At 40.8% G+C, this 25,872-nt stretch overlaps 1 protein-coding gene across 1 annotated transcript in view; it reads right to left on the bottom strand.

The window, feature by feature from the left end:
• The window catches only part of loxl2a (lysyl oxidase-like 2a), a 42,186-nt gene extending 17,166 nt beyond the window's left edge, over positions 1–25,020 (bottom strand). Inside the window, exons 1-6 of the mRNA XM_056452568.1 lie at positions 24,819–25,020; positions 22,836–23,117; positions 20,187–20,365; positions 11,355–11,563; positions 3,005–3,221; positions 1,482–1,665 (exon numbers count right to left, since the gene is read on the bottom strand). Of these exons, the coding sequence (XP_056308543.1) occupies positions 1,482–1,665; positions 3,005–3,221; positions 11,355–11,563; positions 20,187–20,365; positions 22,836–23,103 (1,057 nt within the window). The 5' untranslated portion in view covers positions 23,104–23,117; positions 24,819–25,020. The remainder of the gene's footprint in view (positions 1–1,481; positions 1,666–3,004; positions 3,222–11,354; positions 11,564–20,186; positions 20,366–22,835; positions 23,118–24,818) is intronic.
• Between the last annotated feature and the right edge of the window lie 852 nt (positions 25,021–25,872).

Here is a 25,872-nt window from a genome sequence, read left to right as displayed (position 1 = left end):
TACAACAGATACTTGCACTACATTTTTAGACAAGTAATGGTACTTTTACTTAAGTATGATTTTTTCAGTACTCTTTCCATCACTGTAGATTATACATAATATACATCTGAACTTCTATAATGCTTTAAAGCATTGTGAATCGATGATCCCACCTAGCAATCTATTCTGAAAATTATTCAGTCAGCTGTTTAAAACTGGCAAATCTAGCCCACTTATAGACACAAGTGTTCACAAGTCACTTTTCAAGTAAAATATCTATCTGATATGTGAAATATCTATCTGATATGTATCTATCTGCAACAGACACCTATGCTAGCACATGGAAGTTAAACAATAAATGAAATCTTCCATGGTCATCAATTTACTAGTGCAAGAAAACAAACATGTCAAAATTTATTTTATTTCAAAAACAAGTCATCCGTATATGTTCGTATATGTTAAAATAGCCAAATGGAGGTTACTGTAGAACAGAAACACTCATTATCCCTTGGAACACTGAAAAAAATTCATAAATGAGATATAACTGAATTAAATATTAGAATTGGGTTAGCTGAAGCATGCATATTTAATACACAAATTAACATTATGTACATCCATAATATACATACATAATCCCCAATCCGGATAGTCAATGTATAATTTGCACGCTGCAAGTGCAGATGTCTCATCATCTCAGAATATCTCATCATCTCTCAGCAAATGGACTGAAAGGGATTTTAAACCGCTAGTATGAGGACCCGTCCAAACATCAGCTGAGGAGCAGCACATGCAGATGTTTCGCTACGCATGAGTCTCCTGGCTAAAGAATGTTCACATCTGCCTCTAATGCAGTGAAGAGCTTTAGTAAAGAGCAGCGAACCATGAATATCTGATGAATGCCAGAAACAGGCTGTTGTACATTGTGTTGTTTTTAAAAAGGACAGCATGTGACATGACTCTTGCTTGGATATTCATGTTTATTCAAATTTTTGAGAGGTAGAAAGAGAATTAACATAAAAGCTGTGCGTGGCTACTTGTATTTAATTTCTTTCTCAGCACAAACATGTGGCTAGAGATGCTATGAGTTCATATTATTGGAATTGACAACACTTTCAATTTATTCAATTGATTGCTCAGTCTGATCACTTTGCTTCATGAAAATAGAGCAAATATCAGGAGCCACAGCTATAAATTATTTAGTTTTACGTATATATTTTTTAAACTCTTAGACACTGACTTGCATTTTATTAATTACCAAGAACCACAGCTATAGCTAAAAATAAAAAAGTCACTTATTTTAGGAGAAAAAAAGTCAACATCTTTGTGGTAATAGATTTTTATATTCAAAATTCTGGCCGAACAATAACTTTCAGGCTCCTTTGGGACATGTAGTAGTTTGGAAATCAAGGTAAGAGTGTTCACTCTTGATTCTCAGTGCCTCCAAATCATCTCAGTTTTACAAGCACTGATAAAACATATTATGCATGAAAAGCCACACAAACCTTGTCCTGACTTGGCTCCAGTGAGAGCCTCTTTGGCACTTCCGAATCCCAGCTCTCGACACACAACAGTTGCAGCCTTCAGATTCCAGTTATCATCACACACTGTTCCCCAAACACCATTCTTCAGCACCTCTACTCTCCCTTCACCGACATTTGCACCTCCCCGTAGACGCACCAGCGGTTGCTAAGGAATCAGAGAGGGAAAAATTAGCAGGATTATCAATCCACACACCCTCAGTGACCCATGTTTGTACAGTCTAGCTCTCTCAGTCTGTGGATCTGATCCAGGTGATTCAGCCTTTCAGATGATTTTCCCCCCATTTGCCTGTATAAACAAACTCACTTCAGCTCTCTGGGGCCATGTTTAAATATTATGCAATCTTCTTTTTATCCAAAAGAAAGCATGATTTAATGTACTACATGATTTTTTCAAGTGTCACCCTGACATCCAGCCTGAGAGAACATGATGATCTACAGGAAAACATTATTTCCAGGAAAACAATTCTTTCCAGAAATGTGAGGAAGAGGCTGAAGGATGAGGGAAAACAGACTCGACTTCAACAACCATAAATCATCCCAGAGAAGGCCTGAAACTCTAGTATTCAGCCATGAAAAAAAGAAAAAATGAATTAGCACATGCAGAAAAGTACAGTCTGTGAACTCAGTGTTAACTGGTAACCGCTAACTCCTCCATGATGTCATTGCTGATGCCATAGTAGATTTTTAGGAAAGCTATTTGCTATTTATTCCAGCATCAGTCTTTGTGCACTTCAGTGCTAAGCAGGGCCAATCAAGAGGCAGCTAATGCTAACTTCATGCTTTGTTTATTCCACTGACTTACTATTATCCAAATTGGACATGTTTTACAGTTGAAAGCCACTAAAATTCAGTATTTACAGAATTATGGCTTGTTTATTCATACAAACAAGTAAATGTTGACCCCAAGATCTTAAAAATAATATTTAATTCTACCATTACTCACAATTTTTTGCTTGTTGTGAAGCGCTAGTAGCTAAAACTCACTATTGTCCATGTTGAATATGTTAACACTTATATAATATTATTATACACTAATATAGATGTTAACATATCCAACATAGACAATAGTTAGTAATCAAACAGTATGTCTCTGGCTAGTTTATCAGTAGGCTACAAACAACTAGATAACAATGCCAGCTTCGATGCAATGCAAAATGAAGCAAACACCTTCAGTCCTGTGCAAACACCTACATTAAATTATATAAGTTAGCACTAATGCTAACTCCATGCTCAATCTGTTGTTCATGACCTAAATGACCAACTATGACCACTGTTGGTCAGGATTTAAAAGTCTAAAATCATAATTTAATGTTGAATAGTACATAAACAAATTTCAGGTTAGCCCAATGCTAATCAAGCTAAACAAGTTTTCTGTTGCTGATGACACTGTAAACTCTTATGACTTTTGTTTCAGCCCCATTTAGACATACACACGTGACTCCAACTACTCAAATTATAGCTAAAGCTAATTGTATGCTACCAACCTCTGGTCTGTAGGCTTTGCGAAAGCCGGTGGAGGATGAGGGGGCAAAAGCTCTGCCAGGCACACAGCTGACCACCACAGGCAGGCCACGTCCACATGTGCCGTTCCGCTTGGGCTCCAGAGCTTTGCCTAGTCTACAGCTGGACATGTGGGCTTCATTTCCAGTGCAGTTCACAGAGAAACCCCAGTAGTTCTTTTTTTTACGCATTGACAGTGATCTGCAAATCAGAGCCGCAGGGAAACTTCTGTTAATTGTGGAATTAAATTTAAGATGATTCATTACTATTTAGGGGAAATCACAATGATGATTCAGAGGGACACCTGTTAAAATTATTAAGCGCATCGGACATTGCCTGTGGCTGTAAACTTGCGCTAACCCAAGAAAACAGAACATTTCCTTTGATTCCATGGTACAGAGAAAATCAGAGTGCAGGACGGGTCAACAAACAGCTGGATTTTTTCCCCCTGCACGTTTCCTTTTCTCCAGATTAAGAAACTGGTTTAATAAGTACAGCCTGTTCTGGGTTCAAAGCAAGTGCATTTAATAAGTGAGCACTTATTGGTAATGTCTTTATTACTAATTAGCTGTGATTTAAAGGAATATTTCACCCAAAAATATGAATTGTGTCACCATTTACTCCCCCAACATCCAGAATATAGGAAACTACAACTCCATAGTATTTGTTTTTTCAACATTATTTAAAATGTCTTCTTTTGTGTTAAATAAAATGTAATTTTTTAGACATTTTGGTGCCACTTTACAATAACAGTACATGAATAATGATGAGTTAATGTATGCACTAATCATGAACTAATTTAAACTCATGTGACTCATGATGTAGTTAATGTGTGATTAATGGCTACCGATTTACAACCTAAAACACTCATAAATATTGTGTTTTACATCTGATTGCCTCAAGACCTTATGATATCCTCCACACTATGCACTTGCACATATAAAAGTGATGATCACCTCTTTCATTGAATTTTGAGTGTTTTAATCAATCTTGTTACACCTGTGTGGTGTTCCCGGTCAAAAGTGACAGCCAGGAAATTAATGGGTATCCAGACTATATTCAACCATCAGACAGAAAACATACCCATACACACCACCGCAACTCACTCACTCACTCACACACACATCTAAACCCATCTATGTGTCTTTCTTTCTTTCTTTCTTTCTTTCTTTCTTTCTTTCTTTCTTTCTTTCTTTTTTTTCTTTCTTACTTTCTTTTTTTTTCTTTCGTTCTTTCTTTCTTTGTCATTCTTCATTCAACTGGGTGTAGCAGAAGCACTTTTAGCTTAGCTTAGCATCAATTATTGGATTAGACCATTAGCATCTCGCTCAAAAATTACCAAGTATAACGAGTGGTACAGTAGTTCTGTGTCCATGCTCACCATCTGTACCCTCGGTCACTGTTGCCTATATTACTACTATATTAGTAGTATAACTAATATAATCCAATTGAAGGACTGAATGAGAATTCGAGCACTTATTACACAGGAAAGGATATCGTTTTGTCTGTGCTTTGCTGATTGATAAATCATTCAGATGGATTAAAATGTCAATTTCTTTGGTCAGACCCTCTGATAGTTATTTTAGTGAGCTGTCTATTAGTAACCAAACAAAGTATTTAGATTTCTGTCATCTATTGTTTATTTTGCAATACATATTCAGTGCCTACTTGTATTTTCACTGCAGTTATTTCATGTCTAATTCTATAAATTTATGTTAAACACTACTTTAAGACATTATTCACAGCTAAAGAATGTTGAATATAAATTTGGTGGTGAAAAATGTTTTTTTTGTGCTAATTTAAGAGCAGTTAAAACAGACCGGTCAATTTTGACCAGGAAAGCTAAAGTAAGAGGCAGGATGTGAACACGACATAAAGGTTAAACACAGTAGTTAAGGATAAGTTAACGGTGATGTGCCCCTCCAAGTAAAGTCATGTTGGTTACATTTAACTTAAAGTTAAATGTAAATTAATGCAATAAATAATAACATGGACTAACAAGTAATTAAGGTAGCCAATATTCACTCATGTTGTAGTTTAAGTTAGTTCATGATTAGTGCTAGCCTTAACTTCATAATAAACTAATGTTTAGTTTACATATTAACACATCATTATTCATGTACTGTTATTGTAAAGTGTTACCGACATTTTTGGGTGAGCTCTATCTTTAAGGCCATGTAATGTACCATGCACACCATAGGTCTCAAACTCGATTCCTGGAGGGCCGAAGCTCTGCCACAGTTTTGCAACCAACCGTAATCAAACACAACTGATCCAACTAATCAAGGTGTTCAAGACTACTAGAGACTATTAAGCAGGTGTGAGTTGGAGCTAAACTATGCAGAGTTGTGGCCCTCCAGGAACTGAGTTTGAGACCACTGATGTACACAGAGTGTCCCATTTATTGCAAAGCATGAATAACATGGAAGGCCCAGACTTAAAATACATAGACTCACATGTCCAGTAGTTAAACGCCCTACATTTCTGAAACGTTCCAACTAACAAACTGTCACGGATTGGCCAGGCTCTTCCACCAGCATCACTCAACGATCACCGTCACCTGAGTATTAACCACACACAGCTGCACCCAATCACTTAGTCACTATATAAGCACACACCTCACTTCACTCAGTGTCCGGTCTCGTTCCTACGAAGCGGACTCTGAGTGAAACACCTCCTGGTAATCACTAGCATGTCAACCTCAGTATATTGTACTTATCTGCTCTTTGTCTCTCCTAGTTTGTCCAGTGTTCCCGGGGTCCTGTCTGCCTTGTGTTTGTCATCAGTCTGTCTTCCCCGCAAGCCCTCTGGTGTGTGCATTCGGTCTCCCTCAGTATCAGTCATCCAGCCTGCCACCAAGGATCATCCAAACAACCAGACTCCACTCACTTCTCCTCCGTTCTCCTTGTGTGCTCAAGTGTTGTAAATAAACATCATCAATAACTCACTCACCTTCCTTGTCCGTCTGCTTCTCATAACAGAAGACCGGACCAACTACAATCAACAGCATGAGCACTCACGATCCCATTCAGGAGTTGGTGGACTCGCTGAAGAGAGTCTTGTCACCATCTGCTCCACTTCCCGAAGCACCACCAGCACCGAGCACTTCTTCACCGTCCACCCACTCATCCAGTCCCATGGCTCGACCAGCGCCCTACTCTGGCGGGGCGGAGGAGTGCAATGGTTTTCTGTTACAATGCTCTCTAATATTCACCATGCAACCTGAATTATATCCCACAGATCGGTCCAAAATCGCTTTCATCATCTCCCTTCTCTCTGGATCGGCTCTTCGGTGGGCAGAAACCATCTGGCAACAGTCTGGGCCGGTAACCAGCTCCATTCAAGCATTCGTCAAGCACTTTAAGGAGGTTTTCGGTCGCGCAGATGCAGAAGTAGCAGCTGGAGAACAGTTGTACCATCTCAAACAGGGAGCCATGTCCACTCAGGATTATGCGCTCCGGTTCCGTACTCTGGCTGCTGCTAGCGGATGGAATGAGCGATCTCTCCTCACCACCTACCGGCTCGGACTGGAGCCCAGCCTCCGACTACAGCTAGCAGCCCTCGACGATACCATGGGGTTGGAGAAATTCATCCAACAATCTCTCCGCTGTTCAGATCGTCTGAGGGTCTACCAGCACGATCTTCCATCTGCACCCCAAGCACTCCTCCGTTCGCCAGAGCCAGCAGTCCCTCCAGAACCAGAACCAATGATCGTGGAATCTGGTAGACTCACCATCACTGAGCGACAGAGGAGGCTGACCCGGGGTTTATGTATGTACTGTGGTGCCGAAGGACATGTCAGGCTGGACTGTCCCATTCGTCCAGCACGTCCTTTGGTGAGTGTATTCAGTTCTCCCATTGAAAAAATGCATCCTCTCACCACCAATGTCCAGTTAACTACCCCTTCTGTATCTGTTTCAGTCACGGCCCTCATCGACTCCGGGTCAGCTGGAAATTTCATATCGTACGCCCTCTGTCGCCAGCTCCATCTTAACACCGAAGCCTCGACGCACGTCTACCAGATCCAACCCATAACCAACGCAATCCATTCCCAGGCACGTATCCATCGCAAATGTGAGCCTATCTATCTCCAAGTGGGATTGCTCCACAAGGAGGAGATCCAATTTCTGGTTCTGGAGGGTGCATCCATGGACATCATTCTAGGGCGCCCGTGGCTGGTGAAGCATGATCCCATCCTCTCTTGGGGCACAGGAGAGATAAGAAAATGGGGTGAAGACTGCAAAACCAGATGTTTTCCCGACCTACCTGTTCAACTTCAGAAACCCCTTACTATCTATGTCACGTCAGTTGAAAGTCCAGTAGATAAACGATCCATTCAAATCCCGAAGATATACTCCGCATATGAAGACGTTTTTTGCCCCAAGAGAGCTTCCCAGCTACCTCCACATCGGCCATGGGACTGCGCCATAGACCTGCTGCCAGACGCTCCTATGCCCAAAGGTAGGATCTACCCGTTGTCCCTTCCGGAAACTAAGGCCATGGAGGAGTATATTCAGGAAGCACTGAGTCAGGGGTATATCCGCCAGTCCACGTCACCCGCTGCCTCAAGCTTTTTCTTTGTGGCCAAGAAGGATGGAGGGCTGCGTCCTTGCATCGACTATCGAGTTCTGAATCAAGGAACAATAAAGTTCCGGTATCCCCTTCCTCTCGTCCCTGCGGCCTTGGAACAACTCCGATCAGCCAAGGTATTCACGAAGTTGGACCTCCGCAGCGCATACAATCTGGTTAGAATACGTGAGGGGGACGAGTGGAAGACGGCGTTTGTGACCCCTACAGGGCACTACGAATACCTGGTCATGCCCTATGGTCTGGTCAACGCCCCCTCCGTATTCCAGAACTTCATTCACGAAGTCCTCCGGGAGTTCCTCCATATCTCCGTCATAGTCTACATTGATGACATCCTGATTTACTCCCGGAGTGAGGCCGAACACCGCCACCACGTTGCGGAGGTCCTACAAACCCTCAGAGACCATCAATTGTACCTCAAGGCTGAAAAATGCTCCTTCCACCTACCGTCTGTTCAGTTCTTGGGGTACATCATTGATCATGAAGGGGTTCGCATGGACGAGGGGAAGGTCACTGCCGTTGTCTCCTGGCCAAAACCAACAACCATTAAAGAACTCCAACGATTTCTAGGGTTTGCCAATTTCTATAGACGTTTCATCCACAACTACAGTCTCATTACCGCTCCGCTTACCAACCTACTCAAAAACCAACCCAAGAAACTCTCCTGGCCTCCCGAAGCCGACGCAGCCTTCCAAGCCCTCAAACAAGCCTTCACTCAAGCTCCACTCCTGACTCACCCAGATCCTGAAATCCCGTTCGTGGTCGAGGTAGATGCCTCGACAACTGGAGTAGGAGCCATCCTATCACAACATCATGGTACACCAGCATTACTCCATCCATGCGCCTATTTCTCCAGGAAGCTCAGCCCGGCGGAGAGAAACTACGACATCGGAAATCGGGAGCTATTGGCTATAAAGCTTGCCCTGGAAGAATGGCGACACTGGCTGGAGGGAGCCAAACATCCTTTCCAGGTGATTACAGACCATAAAAATCTCCAGTACCTCAAAGAAGCCAAAAGACTCTGTCCTCGTCAGGCCCGATGGTCCCTGTTCTTCTCCCGATTCCAATTCTCAATATCTTACCGACCTGGGTCAAAGAACATCCGAGCGGACGCACTGTCCCGAATTTATGATCAGCCAGAAATCATGGAGACCCCAGCCAGAATCCTTCCAGAACAGATCACGGTCTGTCCTATCACCTGGTCCGCTCCTACAGTCATCGCCACTCCCGAATCCAGGACTCCGCCGGGCTGTCCCCCCAATCGTCGCTTCATTCCTGAAAACCAACGGGTAGATCTGATCCATTCCACCCATACATCTTTGGGCACAGGGCATCCCGGGACCAACAACACCCTCTCGTTGCTATCCCAACGCTTTTGGTGGCCGCACATGGCGAGGGATGTGAGGAGATACATTCAAGGCTGTAGAGAGTGCGCTATGTCAAAGAGTCCTCGCCATCTACCTGCAGGTAAACTCCATCCCTTGCCCATCCCAAACCGCCCCTGGTCACACCTAGGAGTTGACTTCATGACAGATCTCCCATCATCTGAAGGTAATACCTGCATTTTAGTCATTGTCGACCGATTTTCCAAATTCTGCCGTCTGATTCCCTTGAAAGGTCTGCCCACAGCCCTAGAAACCGCCGAAACCCTATTCAACCATGTCTTCCGATGCTTTGGGTTACCTGAAGACATAGTCTCGGACCGAGGACCCCAGTTCATCTCCAGACTATGGAAAGCCTTCTTCAGACTCCTAGGTGTGACCGTCAGCCTCTCGTCTGGCTATCATCCACAGACCAATGGCCAGACAGAGAGGAAGATCCAAGAAGTGGGGCGGTTCCTCAGAACATTCTGTCACGGTCATCAAAACTCCTGGAGCCAGTTTCTGGGCTGGGCGGAATACGCCCAGAATTCCCTGCGGCAACCTACCACCGGACTTACGCCATTCCAGTGTATTCTGGGCTTCCAACCTCCACTATTTCCCTGGGATGGCGAACCTTCTGATGTCCCCGCAGTGGATTACTGGTTCCGGGAGAGCGAGAGGGTCTGGGACGATGCTCATCACCATCTCCAGAGGGCAGTTCGCAGAGCCAAGGAGGTCTCCGACAAGAGGAGGATTCCAGGTCCTAGCTATGCGCCGGGGCAGAAAGTTTGGCTCTCCACCAGAGACATCCGCTTGCGACTGCCCTCCCGAAAACTTAGTCCCAGATTTGTTGGTCCCTTCACCATCCTGGAGCAGGTCAACCCCGTCACGTTTAAGTTACAGTTACCACCACAATATAGGATCCACCCCACATTCCACGTTTCACTCCTCAAACCCTTTCACGACCCTCTGATTCCCTCCACAGAGCCTGGCCATGAAGAGGAACCTCCTCCCCCACTGATGTCGGAAGTCGGATCCATTTACAAGATCAAGGACCTTCTGCGGTCCCGACGTCGTGGTGGTCAGCTGGAATATCTTGTCGACTGGGAGGGATACGGTCCGGAGGAGAGATCTTGGGTCCCCAGATCAGATATATTAGATCCTGCACTTATGGAAGAGTTCCACTCCAATCACCCCGAGTTTCCAGCACCTCGTGGACGTGGTAGACCACCACGGCGTCGGAGGTATAGGCCCTCAGGAGCGGGCCCTGGGGAGGGGGGTAATGTCACGGATTGGCCAGGCTCTTCCACCAGCATCACTCAACGATCACCGTCACCTGAGTATTAACCACACACAGCTGCACCCAATCACTTAGTCACTATATAAGCACACACCTCACTTCACTCAGTGTCCGGTCTCGTTCCTACGAAGCGGACTCTGAGTGAAACACCTCCTGGTAATCACTAGCATGTCAACCTCAGTATATTGTACTTATCTGCTCTTTGTCTCTCCTAGTTTGTCCAGTGTTCCCGGGGTCCTGTCTGCCTTGTGTTTGTCATCAGTCTGTCTTCCCCGCAAGCCCTCTGGTGTGTGCATTCGGTCTCCCTCAGTATCAGTCATCCAGCCTGCCACCAAGGATCATCCAAACAACCAGACTCCACTCACTTCTCCTCCGTTCTCCTTGTGTGCTCAAGTGTTGTAAATAAACATCATCAATAACTCACTCACCTTCCTTGTCCGTCTGCTTCTCATAACACAAACATAGACATTCCTTGTCTTTAAATATAATCAGGCATTACTTTCTTTAGTATGTGGCATATTTCAGAGAAATAAACCCATGAATACATCTAACAAACCAGTCTCAAATGTTTCCTGCTCTATTTTTGAGAATGTATACAAACATATAAACATTGGCTATGAACATCTATGTGTTTTGGTGCACAAATGTGGTTGAACCCCCCCTAAAACTATAATTCCAAGGCTGTTTTACTGTTAAATGTCCTTTGCAGAGTTAGAGAGGAAACACAATGTTCTCTGCTAGAAGGGAAACAGCCAAGACTTATGTTGGGAAACAATCTGGGCATGATTCACTCAGGGAGGCGTTTACACACACACACACACACACACACACACACACATCTGAGGGCTAAATAACTCCTGCTGAATGTTTGTCAAAGTTAATGTTACATTTGGGGAAACCTGAAAATCTCCATGCAACTTGTTGACATGCACATCCAGCATCCTTTTTCTGCCTTGATACTTAATGTATCATAATCACAAAAGCCTCTACAAGGGAAATGAAAAGATATTACCATTGTGTTTCCAAAGGAATGTTTGGCTAATGTCCATTTGTCATGCAAAGGAAGACAGTGAGTATTTTTCTTACCTGTAGACTTTGTTGTTGTATTTCTTTTCTCCAGGGAAACCATACATTCCACAGGCGACTCGGCTGTTTAAAGGAGTCCACTCCCCATCGCAGATCTGCCTCCATTTCCCCCGCTCTTTAACCTCAACATAGCCTTCTGTAATGGGTATGCGCTTGAGGTGGGATGATATGGGTCTTATTCGGATTTCCTCAACTCGTTCTTCAAGAGTCTGTGAAGTAAAAGAAAAAAGCACTTTATCAGCAACTAACAGAATTCACACTGTGTTACCAGAAGCACCAACATGAATCATTAATTCAGATAATATTCTGAAGTAGCAGAGGAAGTCCTGGAGATCTTCCCGTCACTCTTTAAATCAAACCTCTTTCATGGTGGAATCTGAGGGCCAAACAGAGGAGCCAGAAAATTCATGAATCTGACAAGGCTGACCAGATAGGGTTGTAGTTGGAATTTGGCCCAAATAATTCACTTTGATTTCTTCAGAAATGCTCTCAAAACATTCCTGACAAGTTTTGTGGTAGTTATTCTACATTTCGAGAAGCAGTTTTTGACCTTGAAGAACAGTACCACATTAATCTGTCATACAATCCATTTAGTTTGGGGAATCTTATAGCTTGGAGGAATATTGACTGGTATAAAATTCAAAAGCATCTTTGTTAGCTCCAAAAAAAAAGCCCCCCGATGTGCCCTCACAAGAGTAGCTTGCAATGATATCAACTAAAAGGAATGTTTCAGATGTTAAAAAGTGCTATTAAGAGGGAGGTGGTTACCGGACATGTTTCAGCTGACCATGGTAAACATTAGATGAAGACTGCGGGTAATTTAATTCCAATGTGTTTAAATGTGCATGTGTGAGCATGAAAGAAAAGAAAGCGAGAAAGTTGGCCGGTGGAATAAAGCCAAAGGAATGTGGTGGCCTCACGTGGACCTAAATGTTCTAGACGCAGAGTGAGCAGATCTGATGTAAATGTAAATATTACTATATAAAAGCCAGACGGATGGGTTGGGTATGGTTGAAGTGGGATTTTGAGTCAGACACGGCCCTGTTTGCCCAAGCACTGGAAGTCTGGAGGAAACCAAAGGGCTGAGTGTTAGGGTTGAGGGTGTGAGTTGGGGTCATCCAGCCAGATGCGAGGAAGAGCACACGCCTGTTGCCTGATAGTGTGACCTCCGCCTAAAGAAACCAGACCAGACATATTCCAGTGTGTATTTTTACACTAAAGAGATGCCCTGTTTGATCAGTCTCAGGTTTTTCCCATATAAAACTTTCAGAGGTTGATCTACTATGATGATACAGGTGCATTAGAGCTTTTTATACATTTGGAATGTTTTATACGTGCACTATGCCAGCTAAAGTAGACCTACCATTCAAAATGCGATGCAGGTGTTTGGTACTATATCAAGTACCTTTTAAGAATAAAATATTAGGCTAACTGGACAAATTCTTCATAACATTTAAACCAAAAATCTGTGCCTTGTGAGGCGTGAAGAATGTCTAGTCCAAGACCTGACATGCAGCAACTAACAATGAAGCCAGTGTTAAAATCTCCCAGACTGATAGAAGGACAAGTAAGACAGTATAGTCATCAAGACTTCAAATACAATTTTTTTGTAGGGAAAATATGCTGCAATGGGACACATTCCCATTGCCTTTTGGAATTGTAATGGACAATATTTTGAATATAACAAGATATGGTATCTTGTTTTTGGTTTGTCTAGATGTCATTGGTCTTATATGTTCATAGTTAAGGTTAACCATAGCAGAGTTAATTCCTTCCATCCAGGTGTTTTTTGTATGCGCCAACAGATGTGTCATAAGTAGGGGGAGGCATAGTACATATGGTTCAAAGGATTTGAGACTGCACTACCAACTCCCCGTCCCGTCCCTTTCTTCAGTGAGGGAACTCAGAACCAAAACCCATGCATACAGCCCAGATTCCTAGCAATGTAACTGTGCCCCAGGGTTTAGATTATTTCACATTTATAAAATGTATGAAATAAATCACATTAAGAGAGCACATTAAACAAGTTCGGTTTACTCAAACTAAACCTGCCAAGTGTGAGCGTATACTTTGACATTGCACTGAGTCATTTTTAAATCAAAAGAAGCAAAGCTGAAAAAAATGTGTCACACATTTTCCTTCCGTTTAGGTCCTTATTTATCAGGGGTCACCACAGCGGAATAAACCGCCAACTATTATGGCATATATTTTAAACAGCGGATGCCCTTCCAGCCACAACCCAGTGTTTGAAAACTCTTACATTTACACACACTCATACACTACAGCAAATTTACTTAATCCAATTCATCTATAGCACATGTGGGGGAAACAGGAGCACCCGGAGGAAACCCACGCCAACTCTGGGACAACAGGTAAACTCCAAACAGAAATGCCAACTGGTCCAGCCGGGTCTTGAACCAGGACCGTCTAGCTGTGAGGCAACAGTGCTAACCACTGAACCACCGTGACCATGTGACCAGTCTTAATGGACAAAATAAATACTGCAAAACACCAATAAGCAACTGAGATTGCAGATCAGGCCAATGCAAATCTCAATCTATTAAGTTAGTCTATAAAAGCTAAGATTTACCAAAGATTCTTCAGTCCCTGTATCTGAATACACCCACTTCTCTACTAGTTAAACAACAGTACAAGGAGCTTGTCCAATGTGTGAAAAATACTTATATGACCTACAACTTTCAGCAAAATCTAAAGTGCACAACTGATGGACCCTTTACTATCCCTTCATAAAAAGTAATACTTCGGCAACAGCACGTAACTGAACTGTGAGGTTCATTAAAGGACCTGTGAAGTGCTTTCAAATGTGCATTTCTTTTATTCAGTGTTTGAACCATTTTGTTTTATCACCGCTTTGCCAGTGAGAGTGGTTGAGCTCAAGCAAATCAAATGTGAAGCATCTTGAAGGGGGTGTGGCATGTCAGATACTAGAGAGCATTTGATTGGTCAAGATTTGATGAAAAACAAGTTGACCGTTGATCCATTTAGGTGGAAGTGACAAACTACAAGATTTACATGTTAATATTGCTTTTCTATCTTCTAAATGCAGATTTTGTCACTGTTTTGGTGCCGCAATAGCTTATAGATATCCTAAAAACTAACAATATTGATACTAACATCTTAAACACTTCGGCTAGCCATATGCTAGCCACTGTTAACATGTGCATGACCAAACAGACATCATCTTTTCTTGATTACGTGTGGGTTTTTGGTATGACAAAGAAGTCTTTGAGACTATAAACGCTGTCTGTCAGCTCATATACCCTGCTATATCCATGACATAAGCACTTACACTCATTCAAGTGAAAAACCACATCTGCCTGCTTTTAAGATCAGGGGGTCCATGCGTAAATGATGGAAATGGTAGCAGTGAGACTTCATGAGGGTGGAGGAAGCCCCTCATAGTCCAGACATTCCTCTGTTGCTAAGGAGCCAGCTGGGACAAAACCACCTTCTTTTCACATTTAGGTATCCAGATATCAAAATATTTACTCGCCGTTAATGTTCCTCCATAGGGCTTCTCAAAGTGGGCGAAAGAGAGGTGAGGGTGTCTGGTGCGTACGTGCAGTAAAAATCTCCTCACTAATTTATTTCCTGCCTCATGTTTCACGTTGGTCCTCCACGTGCCTGTCCTAGGGACACACTTGTTGATTAGGCAGGTTCGTGGTTTTGGAGAATGTTCGAGGGAGCAGGAATTTTAGGCGCTTTTTAAGTAAGTAAAAGGATGAAAGGGAGGAAACCTCTGAGGATTCAGCTGGTATATAAATTCCTGTTTAAGTAATCTCCAAGAAAGGGGCCACACTGAAAACATCCGGAATCTCTGAAGTGAACATATGTTCACACAATCATTTCCCCCCAAAAAAAGAGCTTCAACAGCTCAGTGTGTCATCCCTCTCAAACATGAGACATATTCACACTGCTACTCCAAATCCAGCCTGTCTTACAGCTGTCTGCGAGGAATGGCATCATCAGACTGGCTTTTGTCTACAGGGTCATCTCTGTGTCAGGACATCAACTCTGTGTGTGTGAATGAAAAGTGACGGAGGACAAGAAAAAAAGATGGCACAGTGAACTCTGCAGGGTCACAAGGGTCCCACGAACAAGTCAAATCGAAGGAAACTCTTCACGTTGATGTGACTCCTGAACTCTCCTTTCACAGAGCATTTTTGAGGGATTTTTTGGCCTCAACCTTGGAGATTCTTCACAGACGACTGGTTTTCTACAAATCAGGATCAGCTTTGAACAGCTTGAGGATAAAGAAACGTTGTTGAAATAGAGATTTGAGTTCTAAGCCAACAACAACTTTTTAGTCTTCAGATTAAAACTCAATGTAGCTATATGTCTAAAAGTTCAGTGAAGCATAGTAACGTACTAGAGCTGTGTTTCTCAACCACGTTCCAAAAGGATCACCACATTTTCCAAGTCTCCTTAACCAAACACACCTGATTCAAATCATCAGCTTATTAGCAGAGACTGAAAGACCTGTAATGGGTGTGACAGACAAAGGAGACATCCAAAACATGCACTGTTGGTGGCCCTCCAGTAATAGTTGAAAAACACTTTTGATTCAGATGAATTGACAACTCTGTGATTAAGTTTAATGACCCTTAAATTGAATATTTGATCACTGTCCTTGACAATATCTCCATACAAAACACAATTGTGTCTCGATAAGAATTTTGATGAATAGCTTCTGGTGATGTACAGTGAAATATTTTCTAAATGGAATCGTGAAAATAAGGTAAGCATATTTGCAAAAGGTTTCAGACTTTTGATGCTTTCAAAATGGTTTTACTGGCTACCAAGCACACAGTACTCTGCCGTAAGAAAAGTACATTCTGTACAGTATGAATGTGAGCAGTATGAATGGAACTCGGACATACAACATCCACCATTTTGTCATGATCGCATGAACTACCCGCATCAGTTGTGTCGCTTCTCTCCCATTCAGGAATTCTCTCACGGGGCGTCATGGGATAGTGTAGCGTCCATTCAATGCACACTTCAGAATCTCGCTGGAAGTAGTAGGTCATCTTCTCAGAAGGTACTTCTCGCATACTGTTTTCGAAGTCTATAAATTCAGACATACTATATGGCTCACATACTGTTTTTAGCGTACTATATAGTATGGAAGTAAGCAATTTCGAACACAGCCTTACACCATTACAACATTTTCAATCAAATCACTGCACCTTTACGGAATGCTAGTGTCTAAATTTGTCATACCAAACCCCAACAGTTTAATTGTTTATGTATCTCAGTTTCACTTATATGGTTTTAGGAATGTTTATCAACAGATTCCATGCTAATAAACTTTTGAATGACTTCCTAACCTCACAACTGACCTTTCCTCCCTATACTTCCTTTAAAGCATAACAGCTTTCATTGTCTAGAAATCCAAAGTATCTTAAGTTTCCTCCTCTTGTTTTAAACCGGAATCCATCAGAAGAAAGCCAACACCTCTTAGCCTGGTGGAAAAACCTGAACTTCGACCTCTCTATGCTGCATTTAGCATGTACATTCACTACTGATGCATTCTGTTGAGACAGATACTGCCTTGTTGACTTAAAGCATACTTTAGCGAGAGGGGAATATATATTCAAATCAATCGTTATGACAAGCATAGCACAGTCCATTATGAGCACTGAATCATCTTTAGGTCTTGTCTTATTACTTATGAACATGAACTTAACGTTTAGATGGCTAACTTTCCACCACATGTCAGGAGAATGCTGCTTCACATTTAATGCTTTAGAATCAGAAAACATCTGACTAGTTTTCGTCTCAGGTCATATTGCATCTTAGCAAGTTGTCTAAGAGCATGAAGTTGTGCTGGTGGAAAACATCTGCTGCAGACAAAAATGTAAATAAATTATATAATCGTTACCTGATTAATTGCAAAAATTCGATGAGGTCACCCTAAGCAAACAGCTTGTAAACCTTTGGTAAGCACGATTTTTTCCATGTGATTTGGTGGACTGTGTGTTGTGGTGATGATTGCGATAAGCTGTTCTAACTGAATGTTTACAGGAACACAAAACAAACCATTTGCTCATTCGCTGTCTATTCTGAGAGTCTGTCTTTTGTCTTTCTATTAGTTTAGACGCTAAGTGAATGTAGAGTTGCGTGTGGTCAGAAATTAAAAACTGTTTAGATTTCAGAGTCCCGATATAGAGTGGGAAAACTGTAAAAACATAAACAATATTTGACTTAATGTATCATTCCAAAAAGAAGTGATTGTGCTACAGGTTTTTGGTAAAATAACGTGAGTGGTGTTTTTCCAATAAATGTCACAACGCTTATGAGTAGCAATTTTTCTTTGTGGTTGCTAGGTTAATGCAGCAATTTCAGCAATTGCCTTCATTACCACTAAAAATCTAATGGAATTTCCTTGCTTCTGCTAAAACTTAACCTGTCTAAATGCAGCTAAAGCTAATGGCATCTTAGAAACGCATTCATTACATCAGTGTTTCTCAACCATGTTCCTAAAGGATCACCAGCTCTGAGCATTTTTCATGTCTCTTTAACCAAACACACCTGATTCAGATAATTAGCTCATTAGCAGAGACTGAAAGACCTGGAATGGGTGTGACAGAAAAAGGAGACATCCAAAACATGCAGTGTTGGTGGGCCTCCAGTAACGTGGTTGAGAAACACTGCATTACATGAAGTGTTTTGTGCTTTTACTAAAGGTCATCCTGCTAAACAGTCTTTGAATGACTTCTTAACTATTTAACAAGCCATTACACTCAGCTAGCCAAAACAGCTAAACTGCACTTAAAGGCTAACGCTAATGTTATCATTAACCACAACACATTTCCAGGGTAATGGAATCTATTTTTTACACGCAGACATTAAGCTAACATGATCTTTACATGGTAAAAATGTGGTAAACTTCTTCTAAATCTTTGAGAAAGTTCTTTATGAGGTGATGTTTGCTGGGTGGAGCACACACTGGCTAGCTGTGCTGACACCCAGGAAAGGTAAATAAAAGCTGGCAAACACACTTTAAAACATAGTTTGTATGTATATGACAGAAAAACCCTAATTTAGCAATTTTCCAGCTTTGGGAAAGGATAATATTTGTGGAAGTGTTTCGTAATGCGTACTAGTACATGATGTGTTAGGAATTCAGCACACTTTGACTTCCAAGCGACACTGTGTCATATTCATTCATTTACTTTTCGGCTTAGTCCCTTATTAATCTGAACCGCCAACTTATCCAGCACATGTTTTACACAGCAGATGCCCTTCCAGCTGCAACCCATCACTAGGAAACACCCATACACACTTATTCACACACATACACTACGGACATTTTAGCTTCCCCAATTCACCCATATCACGTGTCTTTGGACTTATGGGGGAACCAATGCGAACACAAGGAGAACATGCAAACTCAGAAATGCCAACTGACCCAGCCGAGGCTTGAACCAGTGACCTTCTTGCTGTGAGGTGACAGCGCTACCCACTGCACCACCGCACCACCCTCTGTCATATTGTCACATCAAATTGTCCATTAATGAGAAAAAATACACAAAATGAATGCTTACAAAAACATTGGCGCTGGAAGAACGCCTGAGGAATTTGTCTGTCTAAGTTTAGTTCACCCTGGTATGTTGGTGGTTGAAAATTCACTTATACAAGGTTCACAGAGGAACCTTTGTGCCTCAGACTTCTAGTATGTGACTCCGGAAAAGTCAGGATTACACCTACCAATAGCTAACAACTTCTCACATTCATTCACAGACCATCGCCTGACTGGTGACATCATAGGAAGTTGAGGTGACATTACCTGACGGCTGGTGTTTTTTCAAACCAGTCCAAAAAACACTGTGTCTCGGTGTGCTTTTCTCAATTAAAGAATTCACATTTAATGAGAGGGACTCTCTGTTTTCAAATCATTCCTTCCATTAGTCAGCAATCCCCAAAGAAGGCGCTGGAGGAGTAGGGGAATATCTTGTGGGAACAGGAAAAGGATTACAGGGGGGAGACATACAATGTGGTAAAGTCATTAAACCTAAGGGTTGTGGAAATGGAAAAGCACACCATGGGCTCTTTGATCCCTCTTATAGGACTGCCTTTAAACCTGGCTGCCTTAGCAACATGGCAAATATACAAATATTAGTGTGGACAGTGTGGCATGTGGACAGCTGGCAATGCCATAAAATGAAAAGTGAACGCTAATAAACTATTCTAGAGCAGCAAACTTTGGAGAGGAATGCGTGGCCTGTGAAAACAGACCTTCGCTTCCTTTTTATCCAAGAGATAAAGCGACAAAGGAATGCTGAGAAAGCTAAAGCTACACTCAGAACCGAATTTCCGGATATGACAAAGTATGTGGTTGTTTCTCTAAGACATAATGGCTTTTGGGAGTACAATTCTGGGCTTCTCTGATGGGAAACCCTGTGGTTTTGATGATACACTGTGGTCTTGAGCACATCTTCATACTTTGAAACTTGCAAAAGCATTTCAAGGGCATGTCAGGCCTGTTTCAAACCCAGTTACCTCTGAACTCACATCTGTCTTGCATTTCAGTAATATCCCTAGAGATTAAGCTCTGTCAATATCGGTTAGGTTAATAATCTAGCATGACTACAATGTTCCATGAGCCTAGGGCAGGGGGGTCAGACTCCAGAACCTGAGGGCTACAGTCATGCACAGTTTAGCTTCAACCTTAATTAAGCACGCTTGATCAAACTAAGGATGTCCTTACGGCTTGTTGGAAACCTGCAGGTAAGTTTTTTGAAGAAGGGATGGAAATAAGTAGAGCTGCAGAGTTTAACACCCCTGGCCTAGAGTGGGTTGACTTACCTCAACATTGTTGTTGTTCATGGTATTGATGAACCTGTGACCAGGGATTCGTTTCTGATTGCAAATCACCCCAACATCCTCACTGTGCCTGCAGTCCGACACACCAAAGCCATTGGAGGGGCATGCGGCTAAAGAGTTTTCTCTGCCTGTGCAGTGGACATTGTCGAGCCAGATGCGACCTGGGGAACAAAGAACAATTGTTGGTTTTGACAATCACCAGCAGATGGTGGCTTTTGGATGGTGTGACTACTACCAGGCTCACATAAAGGAACAGTTTACTCCCAATCGCTTTCAAATTGAATTACATTTCAGTGTCTACCATAAAGCAGCTCTTCAGTGTTTATGATTTTACTTGCAGATGTCTAGCTCAACAAAATGAACAGACTAAATTAACTGGAGGATTTTGTCATGCCCACCTTCGCAGGTAGTTTTATGCTATTTTCCAGCCAAAGCAAATTGTTTTGGATAGTTCACTGGATTCAAACTTTAGATTTTAAGATTACATTCTTCTATTTCACTTGAAGTACACTGTATATTAGGGCTTTAACTATACCTTATATAATTATAAACTTGTATGACATTCATAAAAGATTAGTTTTTGAAGAATATTATTTAAAACACACCTGAATAACAGATAATATTTAATTACTCCCAGGGCAGTTAATATCAAAGTTGATATTTAGCCGCACCATATAGGTGTTTTGTGACATCTCATTTCTACGAGGTGGGTTGTTAGCCCAAAGCTCAACCACCAACCAGGGGTGTGTTTCCCAAACAACGACATAACTTGCAGCTGAACTATCATAGTATGATGCTTCATTTGGGAAAAGAACGATGTAGTGACGAGTGTTTCTATAAAACCCATAGTTTCTCTGTTGCAGATCCATCATTAGTTAAAATGTAAAACGGCCATAATGCTGCCCTAAACGTGGTGGTAAAACTGCTTTAGAGCAGAACCCCATAATTTATTTGTGCAAATTATATTGCTTTACACGCACCCGCATTTTTGAAATAAAAATCCGATATTATTTTTGATAAAAACATGCACTTGTTTTCCATATTAATTGAAATATATGTAAATGGCACATATAGGGCCAATGTTTCCTTTACAAATATTGAGAACATTACATATTCTAAAACATAAAATCACTTACAAAAGCTAACACGTATTCTAATATCATATATATATCATATAAATAAATAAATAAATAAATAAATAAATAAATAAATAAATAAATAAATAAATAAATAATGAGGCTATTTATTAAGAAATGAAATTTAATATTTATTATTTATTAGGAAATGAAAAAAATCCTACTTTAATAATAATAATAATATTAATGATTATGATGATGGTGATTATTATTATTAAGTAGAATATTGTTTATTTATTTTATATTTTTTGAAAAGTCTACTTTTACAATTTGACACATGCAAACCAATGCAGAACTGTTCAATTGTCATATACAGTACTGATCCTTAATAAATAACCTACTATAAATTAAAAACATTTTTGTATGCTGTTTTTTGTTTTCACAAGCTTTGGAGATGGAACATAAATTCCGCTTTTAAATAATAGGTCACCTATAGCTTTAGTCAAGAGCCACGGCTGTGTTCAAAATGTCATCAATGTTTTCAAAATGTACTACGAAGGCAACGCAATTGTAAACATGAAGATCACTAAAACTGAACTGTAAAAATACTTTAAAAACAAATTACACCTAAGAGTGATGACTTTAAATATTCTCCTTTTTTATAATTCCAAGTTTAAATGTTAGAATGTTCCAAAGGAATTTGGCAAAGGGGGATAACTAGGAATAGAACACAGCCAGGAACTATGTTTCTAACTACAGCTCCAGAGGTGTAGCGGCAAGCATACAAGTTTGTGAGGCAGTTTGTGAATGTTCATTGGAAAGATGGATATGCTTGTAACGACCGAACTTGCAACCTTAGTTAGCTAATGATGGTTTTCAGAAACGCACAATTTAGTGTACCCAATTCACCTGCAGTGCATGTCTTTGGAGTTACGGGGGGAAACTGAAGCAACACAGTGAGAACATGCAAACTCCACACAAACATGCTAACTGACCCTCTTGCTGTGAGGCAACAGCGCTACCCACTGCTCCATTTTTCGATGCTCAATTTTAATTTATCATTATTTAATTTTAATTAATTTAATTTAATCATAATTGTTTTTTTTTATTCAAAACTATTTTCAATTTTTACTAACTTCAATTGCTTTAATATAAAGTGACCAATGACAAATGACAAACACTTCCCGTGTGTTCTCTTGCTATGCATTACATTCTTCATATGATTTTGCTAACTCTATGGAAATGGGGATAAGAGTGGAATAACCAGTGGTCACTCTTCCATAGGGCTCAATCACAACCACCCACTGAACTGTGGAGTTTTATTTACAATCTTTAGACAGATTTATTGACACAAATCAGCATGTTTCTATAGTAAAGAGACAAAGAGATGACATTATGTCTGCTCTTGACTTTCAGTCTTATTTCCATACTTTTCCCTAAAGGTAACAACAGTCGGATGGCTATCATTTACCCTTAATGACTAAAACATAATGGATTACCAATGTTATTGAAGAACATGTGCACATAGTGGATCTTCCATAAGCTTTTTGCCTACCTTCTCCTTGTCCAAACTTTGCAGACGGAGACCAAGCGACAGCGCCCAAGAACCCAAGCTGTCTGCATGCAACATGAGCGGCTTCAATTGAGAAGTCATCATCACACACAGTTCCCCATTCATTGTTGTAGAAGACCTCCAGACGACCCTCGTAATGCTTGCGTTTATCACCGGCTAGACGGAGTTCAATCTTAGGTTGCTGGGGTTCAGATTGGGCCTGAACTACAACCAACAGACTGAAGACGCACAATGCAGAAGACAACGCCATGGCTAAACTTCAACCTGCAAGAGCATTAGGCCCAAAATAGAATTAAATAACGTAAATGAATCAATCTAATTATTTTAAACACTTTAATAATTAATTAATAATGATCATACAAGACTATTTGGGGAAAATTCTTTAAAACCTGTGCTTTAAAAAGAGGTAAAGTTCTTTACTAATGCAGATATGTGTAACCGTACTGAACTCTGTCATTCATGTCAGTCCACCCTGAGGCTATAGCTGATGGTTGTGGTGTACTTTGTCCATCACTCACACTAATCTGTCAGTAAAAGGGTTTTTGTAGAAACAAGTCCTGTAATTGAGAGGTTATCTTTGTCGTAACGAATTGTTCCATGTCTGCTGCTTTAGGGTTAGGCAAATCTGACTCCAAGAAAAGGATAGCCCAGCTTTCAATCATGATGAATGGCAGCTAAATAGTTTCCTGGATGTTTCTAAAAGGCTCCTATATTATTATGCAGAGTGAGTAATTGCATAGACACTTTCAGCTATGCGGGTTTTGTTCATAAACATTTATGTACTTGTGACTTGATGCTAAAAATAGTTGCTGGTTCAGCAAACTCCTGCAGATTAGTTGCTGGAGTCCAGTTAGATTAGTTTAAGATTAGTTGCTGGAGTTCTCCTCATCTGTCTGCAGTTACTCATAGGTAACATTATATCCAATTTCCTGACTCAGAAAATCCCTTTCTCTAAGGAATTCGCAAATAAATCACTCGGAGCTGCCTGGTCGATGAGTCATTTTATTAATTTGAAGAGGCTAAAGCATGATGTCATAACCACTGTACTACCAATGCAAACTCATCAAAAGGTTAGAGAGCAAGCTTTAGATCATTTGACTTGGTGACTCCTTTGTATTTAAATAACATTGTTGTTAAATTTAGCTTACCCTGTGTTTGCACTATTTATTTATACCGTGTTTAGCGTTCCTACTATATACTACTACTGTGTTTGATTTATTTATTTTATTGTATTAAGTTTCATTTATTGTACATTAATTGTCTTGTTTGCTTGTGCTGTTCAGAGGCAATGAAGCTTATATGTACACTACATATATTATATTGCATATATTAAACATTATATTCAATTATTTAAATATTAAAAATAACGAGAATCATAGCTTCATCAAATTTCATAAGCATTTCAGGATTTTTAAACAGAACAAAATTTAATTATAAATGATTAAACACTCAACATTTGATTATGTTATTCGGAGGCAATTAAGCTTATATGTACAGTACACCATATAGCCTGGAGCATTTAATAAATATTCTATAAATTATTTAAATATTCAAAAAAGATCAAAATGAAAAAAAATCTGAAAAACATAACAAGGTAGTAAGAATTATAGCAATTTTTGATTTAAGGTTTGAAGCATTTTAAACATGAAAAATTACTGACAGGCTTTTTGAAAAATACATGGTCTAGCAAATCCAATTATTGTTTATTATGTCACAACTTATATTAACTTAAGGTATACTTGTATTTTTGATGCAATGTATGACTACACTACTACTTAAAGACATTTTAGGTCTGGCCAAATGTTCAAATATTGTATGAAACCATAATGAGAATCATTTCTCCCAAAGCTCTATCTTGTCTTCATTAAAGACATCCAAAATCAGTATTTCAAGACTTTTCAACAGAACACGATTCAATTCTAAATAATTAAACACTTAACATAATTTATGACTGCTTAAATTTACCTCTGAAGAAAACTTTGTCCTCGTGAAGAAACGTTGTGAATGTCCACCCGCAGCTGGATGCAGGAGCGCTGGGTCTGTCTGAATTCTGCAACACTTTTAAACGTGTTCTCGCGCCTCATCGCCTCCCACCAGACCTGCAACCTGAAACCCCCATCGGCGTTATGAAAGTTACAGACGCCCCATGTGTGTCTGTGCCCGTGACCGACGTCACACAGAGGATGCCCTGAAGAGCCGCTGCGCTACGTGAGGATCCTCCTGTAACTAATGCTCGCTTTTCCATATTACGGGAAACAAACTGTTGGAGACAGGGAGACGCTCACGCTGAGGAGTCTAGAAGATATGCAGACGGAGAGACAAACATGCAGACAGTAAGATAGACATGTAGACAAGATAGATAGACAGACAGACAAGACAACTAGCATGCAGACAGACAGACAGACAGACAGACAGACAGATAGATAGATAGATAGATAGATAGATAGATAGATAGATAGATAGATAGATAGATAGATAGATAGATAGATAGATAGATAGATAGATAGATAGATAGATAGATAGATAGATAGATAGATAGACGGACGGACGGACGGACGGACGGACGGATCGATGTGTCTGCAACATGTAGACATGTAAACAAGATAGATAGATAGATAGATAGATAGATAGATAGATAGATAGATAGATAGACAGACAGACAGACAGACAGACAGACAGACAGACAGACAGACAGACAGACAGACAGACAGACAGACAGACAGACAGACAGACAGACAGACAGACAGACAGACAGACAGATAGATAGATAGATAGATAGATAGATAGATAGATAGATAGATAGATAGATAGACGGACGGACGGACGGACGGACGGACGGACGGACGTGTCTGCAACATGTAGACATGTAAACAAGACAGACAGACAGACAGACAGACAGACAGACAGACAGACAGACAGACAGATAGATAGATAGATGGATGGATGGATGGATGGATGGATGGATGGATGGATGTGTCTGCAACATGTAGACATGTAAACAAGATAGACAGACAGATAG

The sequence above is a fragment of the Danio aesculapii genome, unplaced genomic scaffold, assembly GCF_903798145.1.
Source record: "Danio aesculapii unplaced genomic scaffold, fDanAes4.1, whole genome shotgun sequence".
Lineage (NCBI taxonomy): Eukaryota > Metazoa > Chordata > Actinopteri > Cypriniformes > Danionidae > Danio > Danio aesculapii.
Note: the sequence above shows the minus strand (reverse complement) of the source record. Positions and strands in the feature narration are given on the sequence as shown.